At 37.5% G+C, this 25400-nt stretch overlaps 1 protein-coding gene across 9 annotated transcripts in view; it reads right to left on the reverse strand.

Annotated features, from left to right (window-relative positions):
* LATS1 (large tumor suppressor kinase 1) overlaps window positions 1–25400 on the reverse strand; it is a 47889-nt gene that overhangs the window by 4424 nt on the left and 18065 nt on the right. For 5 of the 9 annotated variants that reach the window (XM_077896498.1, XM_077896484.1, XM_077896489.1 and 2 more), the window contains 6 exons: window positions 23041–23529; window positions 19472–19619; window positions 10955–12465; window positions 8331–8913; window positions 4819–5001; window positions 4508–4614 (listed from right to left, as the gene is read on the reverse strand). In XM_077896498.1, coding sequence (XP_077752624.1) covers window positions 4508–4614; window positions 4819–5001; window positions 8331–8913; window positions 10955–12465; window positions 19472–19619; window positions 23041–23382 — 2874 coding nt within the window. In that variant the 5' untranslated portion in view covers window positions 23383–23529. Of the gene's footprint in view, window positions 1–206; window positions 317–4507; window positions 4615–4818; window positions 5002–7271; window positions 7336–8322; window positions 8914–9915; window positions 9979–10954; window positions 12466–19471; window positions 19620–23040; window positions 23530–25400 lie in introns of those variants that run through there. The other 4 variants (XM_077896502.1, XM_077896505.1, XR_013379188.1 and 1 more) reach the window with 4 other exon arrangements.

Below are 25400 nucleotides of genomic sequence, written 5' to 3' on the forward strand. Positions count from 1 at the left end.
AGGCAGAGGGAGAAGCAGGCTCCATGCACCGGGAGCCCGATGTGGGATTCGATCCCGGGTCTCCAGGATCGCGCCCTGGGCCAAAGGCAGGCGCCAAACCACTGCGCCACCCAGGGATCCCTATAGCAAAAAGTTTTACCAGACTATTTGCATCTTTAAAAATAAATTGCATGGTATTTTGCCTTTCTTACCTTTAATAATGAGTGAATCATTGGTGAGAAATAACCTTTCCTCCCATTCCTTCCTCTCCAGGCAATTTATATTCATATTATAAGACTCATCATTTTAAGTTTTAGCTCCTCTTTTAAACTTCTACCTATGGCAGAAAATGACTGTTTCTACTGTGCCTCCTGTTTCATGTATTTACTGGTATCATAGTATCTCTAATACTTTGTGGTATCTATTTATGTCTATGTCTTTCTACCACAGATAAAATTCCATAAGGCTACAGACCATGTTTTGTCTTTCTCAGTGCCTGGCAAGTTGCCTGGCACATAATTAATAGATGTTCAATAAATATTTATTCTGGCTTTGAATAAAACAGAATGAGGGAGAGAGGGAGGTAGGAAGGAAATAAAGAATGGAGAAAGAGAAGGAAGGAAGGTAGTAGGTAATCAAATATTTTTTACTATTGAGTTTTGAAAGTTCTTTTTATAGTCTAGATACAAGCCTTCTGTGGGAAATATGATCTGCAAATATCTTCTCCCAAGCTGTAGCCTGTCCTGTCTTGACTGTGCAATTTGTTTTTTTGTTTTGTTTTTAAACACTATTATTTTTTGAGAGAGAGACAACGTACATGAGTATGCAGATGCATGCATGAGGGAAGAGCAGAGGGAGAGGGAGAGGGAAGAATCTCCAGCAGACTCTGAGCTGAGCATGAAGCCCGACATGGGGCTCTATCTCATAACCCTAAGGATCATGACCTGAGCTGAAACCAAGAGTCGGATGCTCAACTGACTGAGCCATTCAGGTGCCACTTGACTGTCTTTTGTATACTGAAAGTTTTAGATTTGATGAATTCCAATTTCTCAACTTTTTCTTTTATGGATCATGATTTTGGTGTCATTTCTAAGTATTCTCTGCCTAACCCTACCTACCTAGGCCATAAAGATTTTTCGCCTGTTTTCTTCTAAAAGTATTATAGCTTTATATTTTATCTCCAGATTGATGATCCATTTTGAGTTAATCTCTACATAAGAATGAAGTTTACATGGAGTTTCAGTACATACTTTTTTTCTTTTTTTTAAGATTTTATTTATTTGAGAGAGCACACACAAGCCAGGGAAGAAGCAGAGGGGGAGGGAGAAGCAGACTCCTCACTAATACAGAGCTGGATGTGGGGCTCAATCTCAGGACCCTGGGATCATGAATTGAGCCAAAGGCAGATGCTTAACTGACTGAGCCACCCAAGTACCCTGAGTTTCAGTACCTTCTGTATGTGGCTGACCAGTTTTTCCTATATCATTTGCTGAAATACTATTCTTTCTCCATTTGCACCTTTGTCAAAGATCAAATGGTCCTATTTGGGTGGTTCTATTTCTCTGTCCTGTTCCATTGACTGTTTGTGTCCTTTTGCCAATATCACCCTGTGTGAATTACTGGAACTTCACAGTAAGTCTTAAAATCAAGTAGTTGATTCCTTTTTCTTATTTTATATTTAAATAAATAAATATATTTCAAACAGTATTAAATAATTAAGTATTAAATAAATATTAAGTAACATTAAATATTTATTTATTTACTTAAAGATTTTATTTATTCATTCATGAGAGAGACACAGAGAGAGAGAAAAGCAGAGACACAGGCAGAGGGAGAAGCAGGCTCCATGCAGGGAGCCCGATGTGGGACTCAATCCTGGGACTCCAGGATCACGCCCTGGGCGGAAGGCAGGCACTAAACTGCTGAGCCACCCAGGGATCCCCTAAATATTTATTTTTAAGTAGGCTCCATGCTCAGTGTGGAGCCCAATGTAGGGCTTGAACTCACAACCCTGAGATTAATACCTGAGCTGAGATCAAGTCAGATGCTTAACCAAGTCACCTGGCAACCCCTTTGCTCTTCTTCTAAAAAACTATTTACATTATTCCAGTTTCTTTGTCCACCCATATACATTTTAGAATTGGCTTATCTATTTCCTCAAAAATTAGAACAGAATTAAATCTATAGATGAATTTGGAGATAAGATAAGCTTTACTATGTTGAGTTCTCCAACCTATTAGTATGGCATGTCTCTGTATTATTAAGATCTTTCTTGATTTCTTTCATCAGAGTTTGTAGCTTTCAGCATATAGATCTTATTCATGTATTATTAAATTTATACCTACATATTTCAATTTGGGGAAACTTCTATAAATGGTACTGTTTTTTATTTCAGTTTCTGGTCCTTTATTGCTTGAATATAAAAATACAATAGATTTGTATTTATTACTATTATAACCTACAAACTAAGTAGTTCTATGGGTTTTTTCATAAGTTCCCTGGGATTTTCTTTTCTTTTCTTTTTTTAAGATTTTATTTATTCATGAGAGACACAGAGAGAGGCAGAGACATAGGCAGAGGGACAAGCAGACTCCTCACTGGGAGCCTGACGTGGGACTTGATCCTGGGACTCCAGGATCACACCCTGAGCTAAAGGCAGATGCTCAACCACTGAGCCAGCCAGGCGTCCCACCTGGGATTTTCTATATAGAAAATTATGTCGGGACAGCTGGGTGGCTCAGCGGTTAAGCGTCTGCCTTCAGCTTAGGGCATGATCCCAGGATCCGGGATTGAGTCCCACATCAGGCTTCCTGCGTGAAGCCTGCTTCTCCCTCTGCCTGTGTCTCTGCCTCTCTCTCTCTGTGTCTCTCATGAATAAATAAAATCTTAAAAAAAAAAAAAAAAAGAAAATTATATCGTCATCACTGAATGGGGGCAGTTTTTATTTCTTTATCATCTGTATGCCTTGTATTTCTTTTGTTGCTATACTACACTGGCTAAGACTTCCAGAACTATGCTTAATAAGACTGGTAAGAATAGATATCCTTGCCTTGTTCTTGATTTTAAGGAGAAAGCATTCAATTTTTCACACAGCCACATACATACATACATATGTGTATATGCATTTACTTTCATATATACATATATTAAAATGAAGGTGAAATAAAGACACTTTCAGACAAATTGATCTGAACAAAACCTGAGGGAATGTGTTACCAATAGACTTATAGGTGACTGACTCGTGATTTCAGCTCAGGTCATGATCTCATGGTCCTAGGATCGAGCCCCATATTGGGCTCTGGGCTCTGCTTGGGATTCTCTTGCCCCCTTTCTTCTCTCTCTGCCCCTCCATGCTGTCTTTCAAATAAATAAAGTAAAAATCTTAAAAAAGAAAAAACAGAAAAAATTCTAAAGAAAGATCTCTCTCTTTTATTTTTAAGTAGGCTCCACACCCAGTGCAGAGCCCAGTGCAGGCTCAAACCCACACTCCTGAGATTAAGACCTAAGCTGATGTGATGCCTGGGTGGCTTTGACTCAGGGCATGATCCTAGAGTCCGGGGATTGAGTCCCACATCGGGCTTCCTGCATGGAGCTTGCTTCTCCCTCTGCCTATGTCTCTGCCTCCCTCTCTCTCTCTTTCTGTGTTTCTCATGAATAAATAAATAAAATCTTAAAAAAAAAAAAAAAAAAAAGACCTGAGCTGATATTAAGAATTGGATGTTTAACTGCCTGAGCCACCCAGAAATACCAGAAGTTTTAAATATCTTCTGTTAAATGTAATGAAAGAAGTAGTTACAACTTAGCAAGAAGCAACATAGAAGAGATAACTTCACGATCGTCAAATAATGATTAGTAGTGAGTTAGTTCAAGAGTTTACCAGGTTTAAGAAAGTGGGGAGGACTGTGGAAGATGGGAAAGAAAGAAGGAAGACATCCCCCACAGAGGAAATGGTATGCACAGAGGAAGAGAGGGCAAGTTTGGACTTTAATCCATGGACATGGGAACCACTAACGGGTTTTTAATGGGACTGTTTATGGTCCAAATTGTGCGTAACTTCTCATTTAAGTGCCAGAGGTAATTTCAAGTGGAGATATATACTTTGTAGTTTGGAGGTAGGATGTGCATGGAAGGGAACAAAGTCAGGAGCCAGAAGGTGACAAAAAATAAATTAAATCTATAAACATTACTAAAGACTTCCTTGAGAATGAGTGAGGGGGAATATAGCACTGTAACAACAGTGAGAAGATGCAGAGTAGAGTTCACCTGAGGATTTTAGTGGCTTTCTGTAACCCTCACAAATTCATTTTTAGGAAAATGAACTCTTATCCCCAATGGGAGGCTCAAAGTCATGAATTCATGACCCCAGGATCAAGCGGTGCTTGCTCTATTGACTGAGCCAGCCAGGTGCCACATTACAAATTCATTCTTAAATTCCAGATTAAATTTTCCTCCTCTAAGTAAAACACTGCTAAAGGTCTGTGATATAAGGACTATGTGACAATCCTTTGGTACAGATTCTATATCTTACCTTCATTTGTGTTTCTAATGGTGTTTGTGCCAAGAAAGGAGGCTGTCCCACCAACATTTCAAAAAGAATTACACCAACACTCCACCAATCACATAACTGTGTATAGCCTAAAATAAGATACCAAAGTTATAGTTATTCATAAACTTTTAAAGAAGTGCTCAGGATACCATCAAAATTAATTTTAAATCACCAGCTAATTCTATAGAAATTAATATTTTTATTATAAACCTGAAAAATAAGTCATGTGCTAATTAATTTAAGTTTCAGCTGGTCTAAAAGACTATTGAGATATTATGAAACTAATGTCTTACCTGTTCGTAACAATACTTCAGGTGCAATGTAATTGGGAGTCCCAACCAATGAATGTGCAAGACATCGCTGGTGCTGGCGTGCAGCTCTCCGCTCTAGTGGTTTTAATCTATCTCCACATCGACAGTTAGAGGGGTCACCCCATTCATTACTGAAATCCATACTATCTTGCCGTGGATGGTCACCTGTGTAGTAAATAGATAAGTAAATAAAAGCCTCAAGCACAAGAATGTACCCAAAGCCTGTTAATCTTTTAGCATCACGATTTAGAGTTAACAATACTCTTCCCTTGAGACAAATTAAGACACAACATATGCCATTTCGTTGATGGTGTTTATTATTGGCTAGAGCCTGTGCTCTGAGATCTCAATAGGACAAGTTTTCCCCCCAAAAAAATTAGCATAAGATTCAGTAATTTACTTGATGTTAAACGATCATAATGAAAGTCATGAGTAGATAGGATCAGGAATCTGTTACTCAGACTGGTCCCCATTACTCATCTGAACAAAGTTTCAAACAAATTAGATCCGTGTTTCATTCACTCAACAAATGATAAGACAAGGTTCTTCTCTCAGGTAGTTTCTATATATGGAACAAGCAAAACAGATACATATATAACAGAGTGATGAGCCCCATCTAGAGAATCAACATGGGATAATATGACAAACATACTAGGTGGCTCAGGAAGACTAACTGAAGTAACATTTGTGAAAAACAAGAAGGACTCAACCATTTGAAAATCAGGGCAAGGCATTCTAATAGAGTAACAGAAGACCAGTGGCAATAGTAGAGAATGGAAGACAACAGAGTGGGAGCCAGTACAGTTATAAGCAAAAGAAATGATTTGCCTTTTATTCCAAGTACAGTGGGAAGATATTGGAGTGTGAGAAGCAAGAGAATGACGAGATCTGATTTTTTTTTTAATTTTATTTTTTGAGAGAGTGGCAGAGAGAACGAGTGAGTATGGGGGAGCATGAGCTGGGGAAGGGGCAGAAGGAGATGAAGAAGTAGCCTCCTGCTGATCAGCGAGACCATATGGGGCTTGATCCCAGGACCTCGAGATCATGACCTGAGCTAAAAAGGCAGATTCTTAACCGAGACACCCAGGTGCCCCATAATCTGATTAATGCTTTATTTTTTTTTGTTTTTGTTTTTAAAAGATTTATTTATTTATTCATGATAGACATAGAGAGAGAGGGAAAGAGAGAGGCAGAGACACAGGCAGAGGGAGAAGCAGGCTCTATGCCGGGAGCCCGATGTGGGACTCAATCCCAGGACTCCAGGATTGCGCCCTGGGCCATAGGCAGGTGCCAAACCGCTGAGCCACCCAGGGATCCCCTGATTAATGTTTTAAAAAGAAAACATTAACTGCTGTGTAGAAAATAGATTATAGGAGGACAACAGTAAAAAGTGACCAGTTCAGAGACTATTGCAGTTAAGCTTGGATTGTGATGGTAACAGTGAAGACAGAGAAAAGTGAACAGATCCAGGGTATTTTTAGAGGTGGAATAAGCAGTATTTATTGATGGATTAAACGTAGAGGATGTGAAAGAAAAAGAATCAAGGATAACTAAGTAGGTGGTGTTAGCGCAATTTACTAAAATGGGGAAGCCCTGAAGGGGAGAAATTAAGAGTTGTTATTGGCAATGTTAATTTTGAAAAGCCTATTAGAAACACACATGTGGTGCCTTGGTGGCTCAGTCAGTTGAGTGTCTGACTCTTGGTTTTGGCTCAAGGCATGATCACAGAGTCCTGGGATCAAGCTCCGTATCAGGCTCTATGCTTAGCATGGAGTCAGCTGGAGTTTCTCTCCCTGTGCCCCTCCCTTCACTTCACTTGTCCACTCTCTCTCTAAAATGAATAAATCAATCTTAAAAAAAAAAAAAAAAAAAGAAAAAGAAATACACATGAGAGAAGCCATTTCTAGAGAGAGATTGGGAAGTCACTGATAATGAGATGGCATTTAAACTTACGACTAGATGAAATCACCTAGAAAAATACATCTGAAATTAACCTGACTGTAATAATCATTGGGGGTGTTTGATTAAAATACAATTTCTTGGGGTGCCTGGCTGGCTTAGTCCGGAGGGCACACAGCTCTCAAACTCTGGGTCATGAGTTCAACCCACATCAGGTATGGAGGCTACTTAAAAAAATAAAAAGCAACCTTAAAAAAAAAAATACAATATCTCCCCTCCAGTGAACATTTTCAATTAGAAGACTGGAATAGAGCCTAAGAATCATATTTTTAAGATGAACTTCAAGTAATTCAGGTGAATCTGGGGAGACAGGTTCAGATGTCTCAGTTCTACCCATTTAATATCAATTTACTGTGTTCACTTAAGCACAGGAGGCTAATAAGACTTACCTCAGAAGATTACTGTAACCCTTAAGTTAGAATATATGCAAAGAACCTAGTCATAGTAAGTATTCAAGAATTATTAGATCAACTTACACTTCCATTAGCGCTTTGAAGGGATCTTGGTGAGGCAGTGTGGTGTAGTAGAAATAACATGGCCCTGTAATCAGACAAACCTAGGTTCAAAGCCTAGCCCTTATACTTCTTTTCTGTCTGACCTTGGGCAAGTTACTTCGTCTAACTAAGCCTCAGTTTCTTTTTTTTTTTTAAGCCTCAGTTTCTTTATCCTGCTTCAGTAATATGTGAAGATTAAACAAAATTATGTATATAAAGTGCTTAAGGTTGAATAAGTTGTGTAATAATTATACAATGGAATCCTAAATAGTAGTAAAAAAAAGATGTCATATGCAGTAACACAGATCAACCTCAAACACGAACACTGAAGAATATATATAGCATGATTACATGTAAATAGTATGCAAGAGTAGACAAAATAAAATAATATTGTTCAGGGTTACAGACATATGTGGAAAAAGTACAGAGGAAAGTAAAAAGCTGACTACAGAATTCTGAAATAATGGTTACCTCTGTGGAGGAGTAAAGGGAAAGTGATCGTTTAGGGCCTTTAATAGTACTGATAATCTGGTTCCTTTTTTTTTTTTTTTTTTTTTATTCATGAGAGACACAGAGAGAGAGAGGCAGAGACACAGGCAGAGGGAGAAGCAGGCTCCATGCAGGGAGCCCGACGTGGGACTCGATCCCCGGGCTCCAGGATCACATCCTGGGCTGAAGGCGGCACTACGGCATTAAACCACTGAGTCACCCGGGCTGCCCTGATGATCTGGTTCTTAAGCTGAATGGCAGGTATGGGGCTTCATTTCTAAATTATTTTTAAAATGTTATTTGTCTGACATATTTCAAATTGAGAAAACATCAAGAGGTGAACTCAGTAATGTTAATGATATTTAGAAATAACTGAATCTAACATATTCTTTCATTTCATAAGTCTAGATGTCTAAAGGATTCACTCACATTTATCCAACAGTTAAGACCTAGAATCAAGACTTCTGGCTTCCATCCAGTGGTAATACCATCTTATATCTTATTGCATTAATAAATCATATTAATATGTACAAATTTTATGATTTTACTCACCACTCTGATAGTACTTAGAATCATGTGTCCATCTGAAGCCAGTGCAGAGGCCGAAGTCAGTCAATTTAATGTGACCATCACGATCAATCAAAATATTATCAGGTTTAATATCTCTATGAATAAAACCCATTTTATGAACACTTTCAACTGCACAGGTAAGTTCTGCTATGTAGAATCGTGCCAGATTTTCTGGAAAGATGCCCATTCTAATTAACAGGCTCATCATATCACCCCCAGGAATATAGTCCATTACAAAGTATAAATTGTCCTTATCTTGGAATGAATAATACAGACGAACTACCCATTCATTATCAGCTTCGGCCAGGATATCCCTTTCAGCTTTAACATGAGCAACTTGATTTCGAAGCAGAACATCTTTCTTTCGAAGAGTTTTTGTTGCATACAAAGCCTTAGTGTCTACTTTTCTTGCTAGACAGACTTCACCAAATGCTCCTATTCCTAGTGTCTTTATCTTCACAAACATAGACTTGTCCATTTTAGCCCTCTTAAGACGGATGTAATTAGACTCTTTTTGGCAAAGCATCTTTCTCATTTGATCCTGCGCATCTTGAGATAATCCAACCTAGGCAAATAAACTGAAGGTTAAGTGAGGAATTATCTTCTATATCAAATATTAAAAAATAGTTTGGAAAAAACTCAGGCATATATTTAAAGGTTAAATGCATAATAATTTTTAATAAAGCATGTTAGAAATCTAGAATATACTTCAGAGAAAATTAATTATCAAAGTGCAGCTTAAGGGATAAACAGGATATACAAAAGTGAGTATATACACAGATTCTGCTGTGAAGAGCAAGAAGATGATACCAACAGTCAGCCTTCAACTGTTCTCTAATGCACCCCCAAAAAAGTTCCCAATGTGCAATAACCAAACATTTGTTAACATGCATCCTCACCTATCTCTCCATGCAGACTCACCCCAAATTATGTGATTAGATTGTTTTCACTATATGCTAATCTTGTGGAACACCAAGAATTAAAATATTCTTCCTATTTTACCTATCATGAAAAAAAAAAACCTCTGCCTGTCCAGATTCATTTATTCTAAAAACTGATGTATTAAGAATAAAAGAACGTCTTCTCTAAGCTAACCATTTATTAATAGTCCATCTTTCCTTTCATGTTTCTTTTATTTTCTCAGGCAGTAGACTAAGGGTAGGACTCGCAGCTACCACTAATGCAAAATGCAAAGGCTTTTTCTTCTACCTTATTTAAAAGGGACAAACTTGTTTGATTATAAGGTACCTTTTAGACATTTTGGTACATTTCAAAGAATGGTCAGTGTGATTTATGAAGATACCAAAGCACAGATTAAAAACAAAAGCCAACTTCTGAGTAGACGTGGACTACCTGGATTTCGAAGTAGTTTATTTTTGGCTAGTTCAATAAAGAACTAATTTAAGGGTTTAAGCAGAAAAAGAATTAAGTAGAGTCTAATTCTAGAAACGCAAGCCTAATTAGAATATAGCAACCTCATGCTTCTGTTAGGATACCCATTTGCATGCAAAATCTTTTAAGGGTGGCATGCCAGACTTAGAACTGTTTCTCTTAAAATCTTACTTGCCTACACAGTAATGGAGGCTACAGAAGTCAGCAAAGCTTCCAACACCATAAAAGTTTAAATCAGCTATTAGTGAAAGTGAAGAGGAAAAAGGAAAAATAAACTAAGAAAATACATACAGACAGACTTTAGTAAGAAATCCTAAGAGCTAAAATATGGATAAGTCATACAGATAATCATGGTGTTTCTCATCTCAAAGTTTAATTTGTAGCAGGAATAACATAATTATGAAATCAGACTTAGAAAATTCATCTTAAAATAATAGTTCTCAAGTTATATAAGCAAGCTTTATCACAAATTTAAGCCTCCTGGATTTGGAGTGATAGATATAAGAGTAGGAGTCAACCTACTCTTGTAAACATGTGATGAAAATAGTAACAATGATAGTACCACCATAAATAATATCCAGTGAAGATATGTATATGGAATCACAACAGAGATTCATCTAAAATGAGTGAGCACTTATTTTTAGTCTCCTTTTTAGTAGTTTAAAAATTTCAGTACATTTTCCAGTACATTATAAAAATGAAATTAGAAGAGGAAATAACTGAAAGGACAGGTCTTTGACACTTTGTAGTGAGACCAATCACATGAATAAACCTGATGAATAGAGCACAAAAACTACTGTAAGTAAAAACAAATATTTCATAAGTATATCAAGAGATGGGACCCAGATATTTCTAGCTTATTTTAAAATGTTATATGATACATTTGTAAAATCTAGAAAATAACCCTTGCTCCTATTTCCATAAAAATGGATTATACATCTACACAGGACACTATAAATTATACATCTAAACAGGACACTATAAATTATATTTTTCTTAATTTATTAGAACTTTATTCCAAGAAATTCTGCATAATTTTTGAAATACTAAAATAAAATAGTATAATCAAAAGTACTTTAATATTTGCTGACTTTTAAGTAATTGATAATATATTTAGCTATAAAAAGAGGGAAAAATACTGGACCAATATTTTAAGATAAACAACAAGCAAATAGATGATCAAGTATAAAAATGGGCATTTTAAAAGGTTTTACCCGCATCATTTCATTCTCTAATTGTTTTTTACGATGTAGACGTTGCTGATGAGATTTGAGTACATTTTCTACATGTTGCTCCATAAAGAATTTAAATGCCTGAGGAGAATAACTTTGAATACGAGATTCCCTTCGCTCTTCATCTTTCTTGTTTTTCCTAACGGTGATAGGTGAGGTTGTAATCTGTTTCTTTTCTTTATCCCCACCATCAACATTTTCATAACTTTTTTCACTCTCATCTTCCTTAGGCATGCTTGCCTGATCCTCTTTGCTAGATTTATTGATTGATTCATATGGAGGAACAGATGGATTTTGGTGTAGTAGATGTTTTGGATAAGGTGGAGGTGGACCTTGATAGTTTGGAGCTTCAGCAACAGGAGGCATAACAGTCATATTTGAAGTGGTACCCTCAGAAAAAGGACTAGGCTGAACTGTCTGAATTGGCTGTGGTATCCAAGAAGGGTGTGTAGGTGCTAATGCAGTCTGTAGCTCCGGTTTTAAAACACGTATACTCTTCACAGGCTGTTGTATAGGAGCTGGTGTAATAGCAGTGACTGTTGTAGCTGAAGGCTGAGAATTAGCAGAATGACTTGTTCTATTTCCTAATGGGTTATTAAAGGAATTTGACCTCACTGGTATGTTAGGTTGCCATGTGGGGATTTCATGCCCACTGCCTGGGGATGACTGGGCTGGAGCAGAAGATGACTGAGGCCAAGTTGTTTGCAGTCCAGGTGCATTAATGTTATAAAGTTCCATGTTATGACTGTTTCTGTTTGGCACCATCATAGATTGGGGAATATTTCCATTTGTATATGATGAAGATGCAGCAGATCCCCCTGTTTGTAAAGCAGAAGAGCTTTGTCCATTAGTTGGGGTCAGAGGATATGGAGGGGGTGGTTGCCGATTCACAGTGCCAGCAGGAACATTTTGGTGTATCATAAAATCAGTTTGACCACTACCATTCTGAATTCCAGGTCTTCCTGGTGGAAAGTTAAATTTGTTGGAACTCTGCATGATGATTGGTTGTCTGCCAACAGGAACAGAACTAATGCCTCTCTGTCCCTGATTCGGAGGATTCATTGGGGATGCATTCAGAGGTGGTGGAGGATAACCCTCCTGCCAGGCTCCAGGTGGAACAGGAGAGATTCTGGAGATTACGTATTCCATGTTCCCGGAATACCGCTTTGTTTGAGAGTTTGGTTCCCAAGATGGAGGAGGTGGAGTTGTACCTCTTGGAGGAGGAGTCTGGCCTCTGGGAGGTGGTGGAGGAGTGACGCTCCTTACTTGAGGAAGTGGTGGGGGGTTTACTCTCTGTCCGTTGCTAGGGTGAGCTTGAGCAAATGCTGTTATACCAGAGCCTGACAAAGGCCTTCCTACATCGGTCTGCGAGTTGGGACTTTCAGAACGATAGGCCACACTTTCTCCTAGTGGAGGGCCATGTCTTTGAGGAACTAAGGATTCTTTGGAACCTTTCCAGCTTTGTTTGCGGTTAACTGATTGTTGCACACTCCCTATGGTTACAAAGCAGAGGGAAAAAAACATGTTTTTAACCTCTTATTTTTGAAAAATTTAGCTTGGAATTCTGACATAGCTAAATAGTAATTCTCTTTTGAGAATTAAAAAAAATCAAACTTCAGTTAAGTGGTTTTTACTACCTTTCAAATTTTTACTAATTTTGGCTAGGTAATACATTCCCACGGCCTAAATTAAGAAGTACAAAAGTATACTCACCTCTGTCTCCAGCTTTCTTCCTTCAATCAGTAAGATATTTTAGGGACATGCAAGTAATTAGTATACTTCCTATGTATACTAGTGTGCCTGGCTCTTCTCATTAAAATACTGAAAATTCGGGGGATCCCTGGGTGGCCCAGCGGTTTAGCGCCTGCCTTTGGCCCGGGGCGCGATCCTGGAGTCCCGGGATCGAGTCCCACATCAGGCTCCCGGCATGGAGCCTGCTTCTCCCTCCTCCTGTGTCTCTGCCTCTCTCTCTCTCTGTCTATGATAAATAAATAAATCTTTAAAAAAAAAAAAAAAAATAAAAAAAAAAATAAAATAAAATACTGAAAATTCTAGGGGCACCTGGGTGGCTCAGTGGTTGAGTATCTGCCTTTGGCTCAGGTCGTGATCCTGGGGTCCTCGGATCGAGTCCCAAATCGGGCTCTTGTCTCCCTCTGCCTGTGTCTCTGCCTCTTTCTCTATGTCTCATGAGTAAATAAATAAAATCTTTTAAACTAAAATAAAACACTGAAGATTCTTTATCAGTATATAAAATGTTTGTTTACTTTAAAAAAGTGTTACCACAGTTTTTCACAGTATTGGTGTACCCAAATTTAATTTTTTTTAATAGGCTCCACACCCAGTATGGAGCCCAACACAGGACCTGAACTCATGACCATGAGATCAAGACCTGAGTTGAGATCAACAGCCAACTGCTTAACTGATTGACCCACCCAGGCACCTGCATATACCCAAGTTTAATGTTTCCCTACTGAAGACTATTAAGGTTTCTAGTCTTTTGCTGTATATATAAAAAAAGCAATGAAAAATTTTGTACAGATATCATTTCATATATATGTTAAGTAGATAAATTATCAAAAGTGGCATTATTGAGCTAAAGGGTATGTCCATTTGTTTTTTTTTTAATTTTTTTAAATTTTTATTTATTTATGATAGTCACACAGAGAGAGAGAGAGGCAGAGACACAGGCAGAGGGAGAAGCAGGCTCCATGCACCGGGAGCCGGACGTGGGATTCGATCCCGGGTCTCCAGGATCACGCCCTGGGCCAAAGGCAGGCGCTAAACCGCTGCGCCACCCAGGGTTCCTGGGTATGTCCATTTGTAATTTTAATAGATACAACTACTTTTAAATGTATTTCAAAGATACCAGGCGATAATCAGTTGAACACTAAATATAGATTTTACAGTTTCTCTTTACTGGAATTTTCAAGTAAACGAAATGGCAAGAAAATAAATGATACAAAAAAAATTGAATGGGATGCCTGGGTGGCTCAGTGATTGAGCATCTGCCTTTGGCTCAGGGCATGATCCTGGATTCCCAGGATCAAGTCCTGCATTGGGCTCCTTGCATGGAGCCTACTTCTCCTCCCTCTGTCTGTGTCTCTGCCTCTTTCTGTGTCTCTCATGAATAAATAAATAAAATCTTAAAAAAAAAGAAAAAGAAAAAGATCTTTAACACATTTAAAAATACATAAAATATATTTGTATGGAATGCAATTCATATAATTAATATATTCCAGATAGAGATTATATGGTAAAGATTTACAGATCTAAATATATAAAACAAAACATGTAGCAACATTCAAAACACATACATGATGTAAAAATGGTAAATGTTCAGAATGTACAATTTATTTTTTTATTTTTAAAAAATATTTTATGTATTTATTCATGAGAGACACTCAGAGAAAGAGGCGGAGACACAGGCAGAGGAGAAGCAGGCTCCATATAGGAGCCTGACGTGGGACTCGATCCTGGGACCCCAGGATCACGCCCCGGGCAGAAGGCAGGTGCTAAACCAGTGAGCCACCCAGGGATCCCCGAGAATGTACAATTTAACACTTTGTTTCATCAAGACTGGGCAGCATGCTGGGTCTATGACTCCAGGAAAAGTCATCACTCTGGACAACCTAGGCAAGTCCTCTGGCCACTAAGCTCAGTCTCACCTTCCTCAGATAGCCGGCTGAGGCTAAATATAACATGTATTCACTCACTCAGCTTTTACCAGTTAAATTACAAGTCTCTACAGGCCTAGAGTATACCGTCATCTCTGTTCTGCACCTCCCACAAAGCTGTGTTCTCCCACTCCTACCCTTCAGACATGCTCTGTCCCATAACCAACCCTGGCTCCTATGTCACCAAGCTTTCGCATCAACTACTCAAACCTAGAAATCTTCTGCTGACATTCTTTTCAGCCCTTTGCAATTAAGATTTTCTTTTCTTTTCAAAGATTTTATTTATTTGAGAGAGAGAGAGAACACAAGTGGGGTGGAGGGGCAGAGGGAGAGGGAGAAGCAGACTCCCTACTGAGCAGAGAGCTTGATTTGGAGCTCAATCCCAGGACCCTGGGATCATGACCTGAGCCAAAGGCAGATGCTTAACCAACTGAGCCACCTAGGCACCCTGCAATTAAAGTTTTCTTTAAAAATAACCTGGACTAGGGTTGCTTGGGTGGCTCAATCAGTTAAAGTCTGATTCCTGACTTCAGCTCAGGTCATGATCTCAGAGTTTTGAGATCGAGCCCTGTGTGGGTTCTGCACCTGGCATGGCGCCTGCTTGAGATTCTCTTTTTTTCCTTTTTTTAAAAGATTTTATTTATTTATTCATGAGAGACACAGGCAGAGAGAGAAGCAGGCTCCATGCTGGGAGCCGGACGTGGGACTTGATCCCAGGTGTCTAGGATCACACCCTGGGCTGAAGGCAGCACTAAACCACTGAGCCACCTGGGCTGCCCAATATTCTCTTTTTCTCTCTGCTTCTCTCTGTTCCTCCCCACCCCTTCTCCAAATAAAATAAAATAAAATAAAATTTAAAAAATAATAAACTGGGCTAAAGGTGAAATTCTACATCTTATTATTTCTTCATACCCTTTTAAAAAAAAAAAAGCCAGTTCTTTGGATGCTCATGCTATCTGGGAGGCCACATTCATTCCTCTCAATGAACTCCTACTTGATCAATAGTTTTGACATTTGGTCTACCCTAAGCCCTGCCAACATTCTGTAACTTCAACATCCATATGGACAAACCATCTATCACCCTCACCTCTCAGTTTCATTTCTTGACCTCCTCTCGTCAATTTGACCTCTAATATCATTCCTAAGATCATATTTTTAATTTAGTATTATCCATATCTGCTTTTTTCAAAATCACTTAAGTTTTATACACTTGGACTACAACTCTCCTTCCGTGTTTAACTACTATTACAAGCATTTTTCAACTTCACAAAGGCCTCCATATTCTTACTTCATTAGTCCTCCACTTTCTTTATGAAACACTTTAGCTAATTTAAATCCATGGTCCATTACTTCTTTCTTCCCTCTGTATTCCTTTTCTCCTCCCCTCATTTCTATTCATTCATTAAATTTTTATTGAGCATCTAAGCAATCCAAGTACAGTGGTAAAAAAATAATCTCCCTGGCCCCATGGGACCTCCATTCTTGGGAGAGAAGACTTACAATAAACACGTAAATAAATAAACAAGGTGACATCTGGGTATGACAAATCCTATAAAGGAACCATAAATAGTGTCAAATGGTAGAGAGTAAGGAGGACATAAAGGGATGAGATTCAGTAGTCAGAAAAGGCTCCACCAAGGAGATGACATAATATCTAAAACTAGGCAAAGGCCCTGAAGTATATGAAGCTTGGTATATTCCAAGAAAAAAAAGAAACTCAGCATGACTGGAGAGCGGTAAATCAGAGGAAGAGGGGTACTCGAAGAAGTCTGAGAGCAGCAAAGCCATCAAGAGGAGTCTGGAAGGAATGAAAAGCCACCAACAGCAGAGGAAGAATATGCCCTAATTAAGGATTTAAATCACCCTTTCAGTATATTCTCAACTCTATCTTATTTTGTACATATTTAGTAGAACTCTAGTCACAGATGATTCTACCTATCTACTTTTTTTTCTTCATGCCTGCTAGAAAAGGTGATGTGAAGTGCACGCTGATTCCACCAAAATTCAGTGATCAGCATCATCAAATGGCTTTAGCACTGCCAGGAAATCCTACTGCTTCTTTTGGTTTCCACTACAATTCTCTTTAGTCCTGGGTTTCCTCAAATTGCCTGTCCCATTCCTCAGACACCTCTCTCAGCAGATGACCTGATTTTCCCCTTCAGAGAAAACTGAAGTTCCATCAGAAAGGAACTTCCCTGTCTTCCGACATAACCCAGGCCTGTTTGTTCCTCTTAGAACAAAATGGTTGTTGCCTCTTCCTCTCTAAGGCTAATCATCTCTCATCCTATGCTTTGGATCCTTTCTTTTCCTGGCTTCTCAGGAATTTACTTGATCCTTTTCTCTTGAATGTTTAATTTTTTCCTCTAAACTGGAGTTTTACAGTTTATCTTTTAAACATGCCTAAGCCTTTACTATTAAAAAAACAAATAAGGCTCTCCCTCCAGTTTCATATAGGGCACTACCTCAAAGTGCTGCTACCAGTCCACTATAAGTATGGAAATGGAGAGCAAAAACTTGGAAACTTACAGAAATCTAAGTGTAATTTTATTTCTGTTAAATATAACAATAAAATATTTGGCCTTATATATGTCATTTTTAATTTAAATTTTGGAATAATTCATCATTATTGTTTTTTAAAAAATTAGGGCCCATCCTAAATGACATTATTTAACCTAATTGCCTTCTTAAAGACCCTGTTCACAAATACAGTCAAATTCTGAGATACTAGGAATGAAGACTTCCTGAATTTGGTTGGGGGGAGAACACGATTCAGCCTGTAACACACAGAGTAACTTGTTTCTGTCCAGTTATGGGAACATAATTCAGATTGGGAGTGGGTTGAGGGACAAATGGATGTGACATAAAGAATTCATGTATAAACAACACATTGAGAAGTTTTTCTGTGAGGGTAGAGTGAGGATATTAGCAAGAGTATGATTCTTATCTATGGTGAAGAACTTTTATTTTTTAAATTTCCAATTCATTATGGATTAATAATTTCATAAAATACACTCCTGGCTTTCAAGACACTGTTGTTTTCTTTCCTTCCTCTTCAGCTAATTCTTCTGTCTTTGCAGGCTTATCCTCTCCTGCCAGCTACTAAGTATTAGGTTTGGTGGTAGGCCATCTTGTCATTTTTGTCTACACTATCTCCTTTAGGAGACCTATTTTATACACAGGGCTAATTGTATATATCCAGCTCCCTACTTGACATCTTCACTTGGATAACTCAATGAACCTAATTCAACCTGATGTCAAAAACTAGATTTAGGATCTTTCTAAATCCTGTTCTCTCCTGGCATTTGCTTTTATAATGTGGGGTATCGCCACACTGCATCTATTTTTCTACACCAGAGGCCTAACAGGCATTCCTCTCCATTATCACTCTCATATGTAATCTATCACCAAGTCCTTGTTGACTTTAACCCTCCCATCTCTCTTAATTCATTCACTTTTCTCCACTGCCCTATCCCAGTCCAAATTACCTTCGTTTCCCAGAAACTACTGTTATCTCTTATCCAATCTATCCTAATACCCACCACCCAATTCTTATCCACTGCAGCCATCTTTTTGAAACACAAATCTAATCATGACATTACCCTGCTTGAAGTTTCCCTAACTTCCTGCTGCTTTTAGGATAAGATCAATAGACAGTCCTGCATAGTCAGGCCCTATGTACTTCTCCAGCCCTATCACATACTGGTTTTCAGTGTCCCAACCACATTCAGTTCTTCCAGAGTAGTATCAAAACCTGCCAAACAGGCCATGCACAGATAGAGACACTCTTCCTCACTAAATCCTTCCCATTAACTTTAGTCTTGCTTCAGCTATCAGCTCTACTACCAGTTTCACAGGAAAATTTTCTCTGATCTTCTTGATTAGGTCAAAAAGCCCTCTATAAGTCCAAAGTACCATATAACTCACCCTTCTTCATTCACATGTATATAGCTGCAGTCCTACATAAATTTTTTTGTGAAAATGTTTGATCTCCTTTACTAGATTGTCAGCTCTACAAAAGGGCAAGAACTTTATACTCAATACTGAGCAAAGATCCTGAAACAGTGGATGATCAATAAAATTTTGCTGAATGAAAGAAAGAATGAATAAGTCCTCTTATAAATCAATAAAAAGATTAACCCAAGATTAAAGAATAAAAATGCCAATTTAAAAATAACCGATAAACAATAAATAAAAATTAATAACCAAATATTCAATACTAATGATCAAAGAAATGTGAAAATAAAATGAGACAGTATTTCTATAGCCATTAAATATACAAAAATCATAATACCTAGGATTTATAAATATAAGCCTTCTTATATTAAATTGATCAGGAGAATGTAGGTTGGGAATACCTTTCTAGGCAGCAATATCTAAGAAAAACCTTAAATTTTTATAAGACTTTGGAAATTTCCTTTATAAAATGACCAAGAATGTACAAAGATTTAGGTATGAAAGGATTTACTGCAGTGCTGTCTATAATGGCAAAAAAAAGAGCAAACAGCAAATGTCAAAATATGAGAGACTGGTTACATAAAGTATGTGATAAATATAACAATGTAATTATTAAAATTATTTTGTAGACCATTTAGTAACAAGGAAAGTTATGCAGTTTAAGTAAATCAAGTAGGTTTTACTATGACTCCATTTTTTGTTTAAACAATAACAAAATACACACATTTAAGCCTACTCATAGTATAAAACTATCATGCTATTACTCTGACTTAAGACTTACTGTGCTGCTTTTAACAATTTCTAAGACTAAAGAGTTGATATAAATATTTTAGAACTATAAGAAATGAGAAAAAAATGTTTGATTAATCACCTGGTTTCAAGCTGGCATTGATAGGTCTGGCAGCTGCTGCGGCCATCTGTTCCCGGCGAGGATCTTGGTAACTCATTTTACTAATGAATTCAATTGCTGCCTCTATACTTCTGTTATTCGTTTTCTGAAGAGCTTGTATAACCATATCCTGGTACGAAGTTTAAAAAAAAAGAAACAAAGCTTAAATCTTATAATTAATTAAGAGAGAAAGAAGACTATAAGCTCCACTAGAGAAATTCATAATTTTTTTTTTTAATTTTTATTTTTTTATGATAGTCACAGAGAGAGAGAGAGAGAGGCAGAGACACAGGCAGAGGGAGAAGCAGGCTCCATGCACCCGGAGCCCGACATCTTAGTCATCATCTGGTTAGTGCCAGCATGAAAAAGAGCATCCACAAATCAGTAACTTTGGAAATCTTATGTAATAAGAAAACATCATGTCCACATTACTATGGTGTTTTCCATGTATATAAACAAAAATACACATCACTGCTTGAGATTTATGTGCCCCAAGAACACATCAATTCTGTTTAACATTTATTTCTACAAAGAAATTAATCTTAAAATACTTGAGGTTTTAATTTTACAGACCATTAGGCAACTGCCTTGAACCTGATGTAGCTAAAGGAATAGACTGGATTTATGAAATGATAAAATAATAAAGCAAAAACTGGATAAAATTTTAATTTTTTAGTTTTTTTTTAAGATTATTTGAGAGAGTGAGCAAGTAGAGTGGGGGGTGGGGGGTGGGCAAAGGTAGAGAGAGAGAAACCAAAGCAGACTCCATGCTGAGCACAGAACCTGATCTCACCACCCTGAAATCATGACTTGAACTGAAGCCAAGAGTTGGATGCTTAACTGAATGTGCCACCTAGGCACTCCTGGATAAAAATTTTAAAGTACCAAGTTAGGATTTTAAACAAATTCTGCAATATAATGAGAAGCTATCAGAATGAGTGATTTGAGGAAGCAGCAGAAGTAAATTGCCATATTGTTTATATTACTGTGGGGATAAATAATACCCTAATTTCATTATTTGGACAAATGAGAATTGATAAATGTCTAAATGCTTTTAGTAAAGCAACCCTGCTTAAGGGGTTACTAATGTCATAGGTGATAATAGTAAAATATGTTACTGTAATAAAGCTAACATATCTTTCTAATGCAACGCAATTATTGTTTTTATTGCCAACAGATAAAGAATAGGGCATTGACCTAAGTGAAGTTAGTCAGAGAAAGACTATCATACGATCTCACTTACATGTGCAATCTAAGAAACAAAAAACCAGACTCTTAAATATAAAGAACAAACTGCTGGCTGCTAGTGGGGAGGTGGGTGGAGGGACGAGCGAAATAGATTAAGGGTATTAAGAGGTACAAATTTCCAGTTATAAAATAAGTAAATGATAAAAGATGGAAAGTACAGCACAGAGAATATACTCAATAATATTGTAATAACTCTGTATGGTGACAGATGCTAACAGTGGTGATCACTGCTAATGTATAGAATTGTCTATAGTACTGTCTATATACCTGAAAATAATGTTACATTGTATGCCAATAACACTTAAAAAGACTAAGCACTGACTAATGCTTAGACTCTATTTCTTAAAACTGTCAATGTTAGAAAGAATTTTAAAGTTCCTTAAAGGAATAGACCGTGTTTGGTACCACTCACTACACTGATTGAAGGGTTCACACATAGTAAGAGCTCCAGAAATACAAATCTACTGAGGTGATTTATCTGATATAACACATTACTACTTAAGGGCCTTTACAGCCATGTGATTTTCTAAACTTTCTTTCCCTAGCAATATATAAAAGGAAAGAATAAGGTCAATGATTCACTCCTTTCTTTTGTTTTTCTTAAAGATATTTATTTATTTGAGAAAGACAGAGCAAGAACAGAGGGGAGGGGCAGAGGGAGAAGCAGACTCTCTGAGCAGGGAGCTCCATATGTGGCTTGATGCAGGGCTGGATCCCAGAACCCTGGGATCATGACCTGAGCAGAACGCAGATGCTTAACAGACTGAGCCACCCCGGCGTGCTGATTCATTCCTTTCTTTATTCTTTGCCTTCTGGCTAAGAGATTAGGAAGAAAGTACTCTGCAGAAATTCCACATAAACTATTTCCTTAATCCTCCCAGTTCTAACCAGGAAAATACCAAAGGTCTTCTCCTCCTTTCTCTCTATATTTTCAGGTGCAAATCCAATTATTTTTAGAACACAGCATAAAAATAGTAGGAATATTAATCAAATGGATGAATAGGGGGGCACCTGGGTGGCTCAGTAGTTGAGCATCTGTCTTTGGCTCAGGTCGTGATCCGGCTCAGGTCCTGATCCCAGGATCCTGGGATCAAGTTCCACACTGGGATTCCCGTAGGGAGTCTGTTTTTCCCTCTGCCTAAGTCTCTGCCCCTCTCTTTGTCTCTCATGAATAAATAATCTTTAAAAAAAAAAAAGATTAAAAAAATGGATGATTAAGGTAGGCCAGAAAGAGTCATTGTTTTTCTCTAGTTTAGGTGAAATCTTCCTTTTCAAATCTTACTATAATGCATACTTAAGTTTTCAATTTTAACCTTAGAAATCTCTGAAAATGTGGTCACCAAAATATTAACCATAATGAAAGAATTTTAAAGGTAATTATCTTTATGTAGTAGAGCTAAAGGTAATTTTCAGTGTTCTCTTTCCACTTCTTAATTTTTAACAGGGGATAGATATTTTTATAATCAAGAAAAAAGTTACTATAATTTCAAAGGAAAACCTAATTAACACTTGCTCATTCACATTTAGTTACATTTTCCATGGCCAACTTGTATTCAAAATGATTTCTGCTACCTAAAATAGTCAAAGAAAATGTTATCATGGAAAATATGTTAGTAATAATCTAAATGGAATATGATTATAAATATATACATGCGAATAAAAAACTTTCAATATGAATTCTAAAGGTAAATAGTAAAGACTTGGCATAACTAACATGAACTGAAATTTCTAAAAATAAAACTGAAATCCTAGCAGATTGAACAATATGTAAATTTTCAGTTTTTGTGATTTGAGATTTAGGCCTGAGAATGATGTGAACATAGCAGCTTAATGAAATTCTGATTAACCAAAAAAATAAATAAATAAATAAATAAATAAATAAATAAATAAATAAATAAATAAAAAAAAAGAAATCCTGACTCTACTTCTTTCTCTGTAGTATAAACTTAAACTTCATAAGCTGTCATTTCCACACAGCCACTTTGCCCCAGAGCCCCTATTGCATGCAGAGATGTCCATTCCTACTCACTCTCTCCTCCTCTGTAGCTTTCTCAACTGCACTTTCATTCTGACTTCAAGACTTGAGCTTTTAAATATCAGAAACCACAGAGAAAACTAAGAAATAATTATTTTGTTTTACTAATTAATGGAATTGTAAACAACATTCTTTGTTGATTGGAATATACAAATTTGTATACATAGTTAAATTCTCTCAAAGGAAACATTTTGGCAGGTCACTATAACAGTTTTATGCACTACTGTAAGGTAAGAAAAATCTTTCTTTTATCTTTCAAAATTCCTACCTCATCAAATCCAGCAGCTTGCAAATCTTGAAGCATTTGTGGATTAACTTCTGAAGTACTTCGACTTGTTTCATTTGCAAATGGTTGTAGAGAGTTTCGAATTTCCAGCAAGGCTTTATGATGCGTCCCAAATTTCGGTGGATTTCTGACTTGTCGGGGATCTTCGGTTGACATTTTACTCACGTTCTGCTCAGTCTTAGCAGCATCGGATGGCTTGGATAAATTCCTAAGGGATTCCCGAATTTCTTGCAACATCTGCCGGCTACTGCCAGTGTAGTTACTGGCAGGAAAAGTCTTAGGCCTCATTTGTCTATATCCTTCTGGCTTTTCACTTCTCTTCATGAAAACATCTATATTTATAACCCACACAAAGGACTTCTTTAAGAGCTACTTGATAGATTCAGAACTTCCTCTTGAGCAAAACTGAAAAAGATTCTTTGCAGAAGTCCCCAGGAATGTTGAAATTCTTTACCATCTAAATAATTAGCCCTATAAAAGAAAAGAAAAGCTATAAAGCGATTACCTGATAAAGCAGTACCATGTATTTGGGGGAAAAAAACACTGATTTAGTAGTCAGAGACCTGGTTTACAGTTCTGGCTCCATTAAATATTAGGGTATGGACAGGACAACTTTGTTAACTTCTCTGTGCCTATTTCCTAATCTATAAAATTATATCAAGTACTAGTTATGATGATAAAAATATGATTTTAAGAGTGCCTACTAAGGTGGGGTGCCTCACTGGCTCAGTTTTAAGACCATGCAACTCTTGATCTCCGGATCATGAGTTTTTTTTTTCTGGATCATGAGTTTGAGCCCACGTTGGGTGCAGAGATTACTTAAAGTAAATAAAAAACCTAGGGCACCTGGGCAACTCAGTGGTTGGGCATCTGCCTTCTGCTCAGGTTGTGATCCTGGGGTCCTGGGATCGAATCCCGCAATGGGGAGTCTACCTCTCCCTCTGCCTCTCTCTGTGTGTCTTTCATGAATAAATAAAATCCTTAAAAATAAAAATAAAAAAATAAAAAACTTTAAGAAAAAAAGAGTGCTTAGAAAGCACATAAAACATATACAGATGCAAGAGATTACTAAAGTGAAGTGATATAACAGTCTTCTTGTCAACTTCACTTTACAGGTCCGATTCTAGATTTTAAAATTGGACTTTGGGCCACCAGGGTAGCATAGTCATTTAAGTGTTTGACTCTTAGTTTTAGGTTCAGGTCCACGATCTCAGAGTTCTGAGATCAAGCCCTGTGTTGGGGTCCGTGCTCAGCACAAGGTCTGCTAGAGATTCTCTCTCTCTCTCTCTCTCTCCCTCTGCCCCTCCCACTCATGCTCTCTCTCTCAAATAAATAAATAAAATAAATCTTAAAAAATAAAATAAAATTAGACTTCAAATATAAGATTTCTTTAGAAGAGGGGCGCCTGGGTGGCTGTCAATTAAGTGTCTGTCTTCAGCACAGGTCATGATTCCAGGGTCCTGGGATGGAGCCCGAGTTGGGGTCCCTGCTTAGCAGGGAGCTTAACGTCTCCCTCTCCTCCCCACTTGTGCTCTCTCTCTCAAATAAATAAATAAAATCTTTAAAAAAAATTTCTTTAGAAGAAAAGGTACTGTTGTTTTAAAAAGGGTTTTAAACTACTTGTCCAGGGCACCTGGGTGGCTCTGTCAGTTAAGCGTCTGCTTTTGGCTCAGGTCATGATCCCAGTATACTGGGATCAAGTTCCGCATCAGGCTCCCTGCTCAGTGGGGAGTCTGCTTCTCCCTCGCCCTTTTTTCCCCACTTGTGTTCTCTCTCTCGCTTGCTTTCTATCTCTAATAAATAATATATATATATATATATATATATATATATATATATATATATACACACACACACACACACACACACACACACATACATAAGTAAAATAAACCACTGGCCCAGAAGATACCTTTATGCTTCTAAAATAGATGCCTGGGCTTATTTCACGAACTGTGGACTAGGACTCTAGAGATAGTAAATTCATTAATGACAGAATGAGGAATGGTCATCTGTGGACGACTTATCTTATTCCTCACTTAATGCATGAATGTCTTTTAAAACACACTAGAAGAATAGTCATTTAAAGTCTACTTAAGGGCAGCCTGGGTGGCTCAGCAGTTTAGCGCTGCTTTCAGCCCAGGGCATGATCCTGGAGACCCGGGATCGAGTCCCACGTCGGGCTCTCTGCATGGAGACTGCTTCTCCCTCTGCCTGTGTCTCTGCCTCTCTTTCTCTCTGTGTCTCTCATGAATAAATAAAATCTTAAAAAATAATAACAATAAAATAAATAAATAAAAATAAAGTCTACTTAAACATCCTGACTGATAGGGAAATCATTA

Source organism: Canis aureus, chromosome 1, assembly GCF_053574225.1.
Source record: "Canis aureus isolate CA01 chromosome 1, VMU_Caureus_v.1.0, whole genome shotgun sequence".
Lineage (NCBI taxonomy): Eukaryota > Metazoa > Chordata > Mammalia > Carnivora > Canidae > Canis > Canis aureus.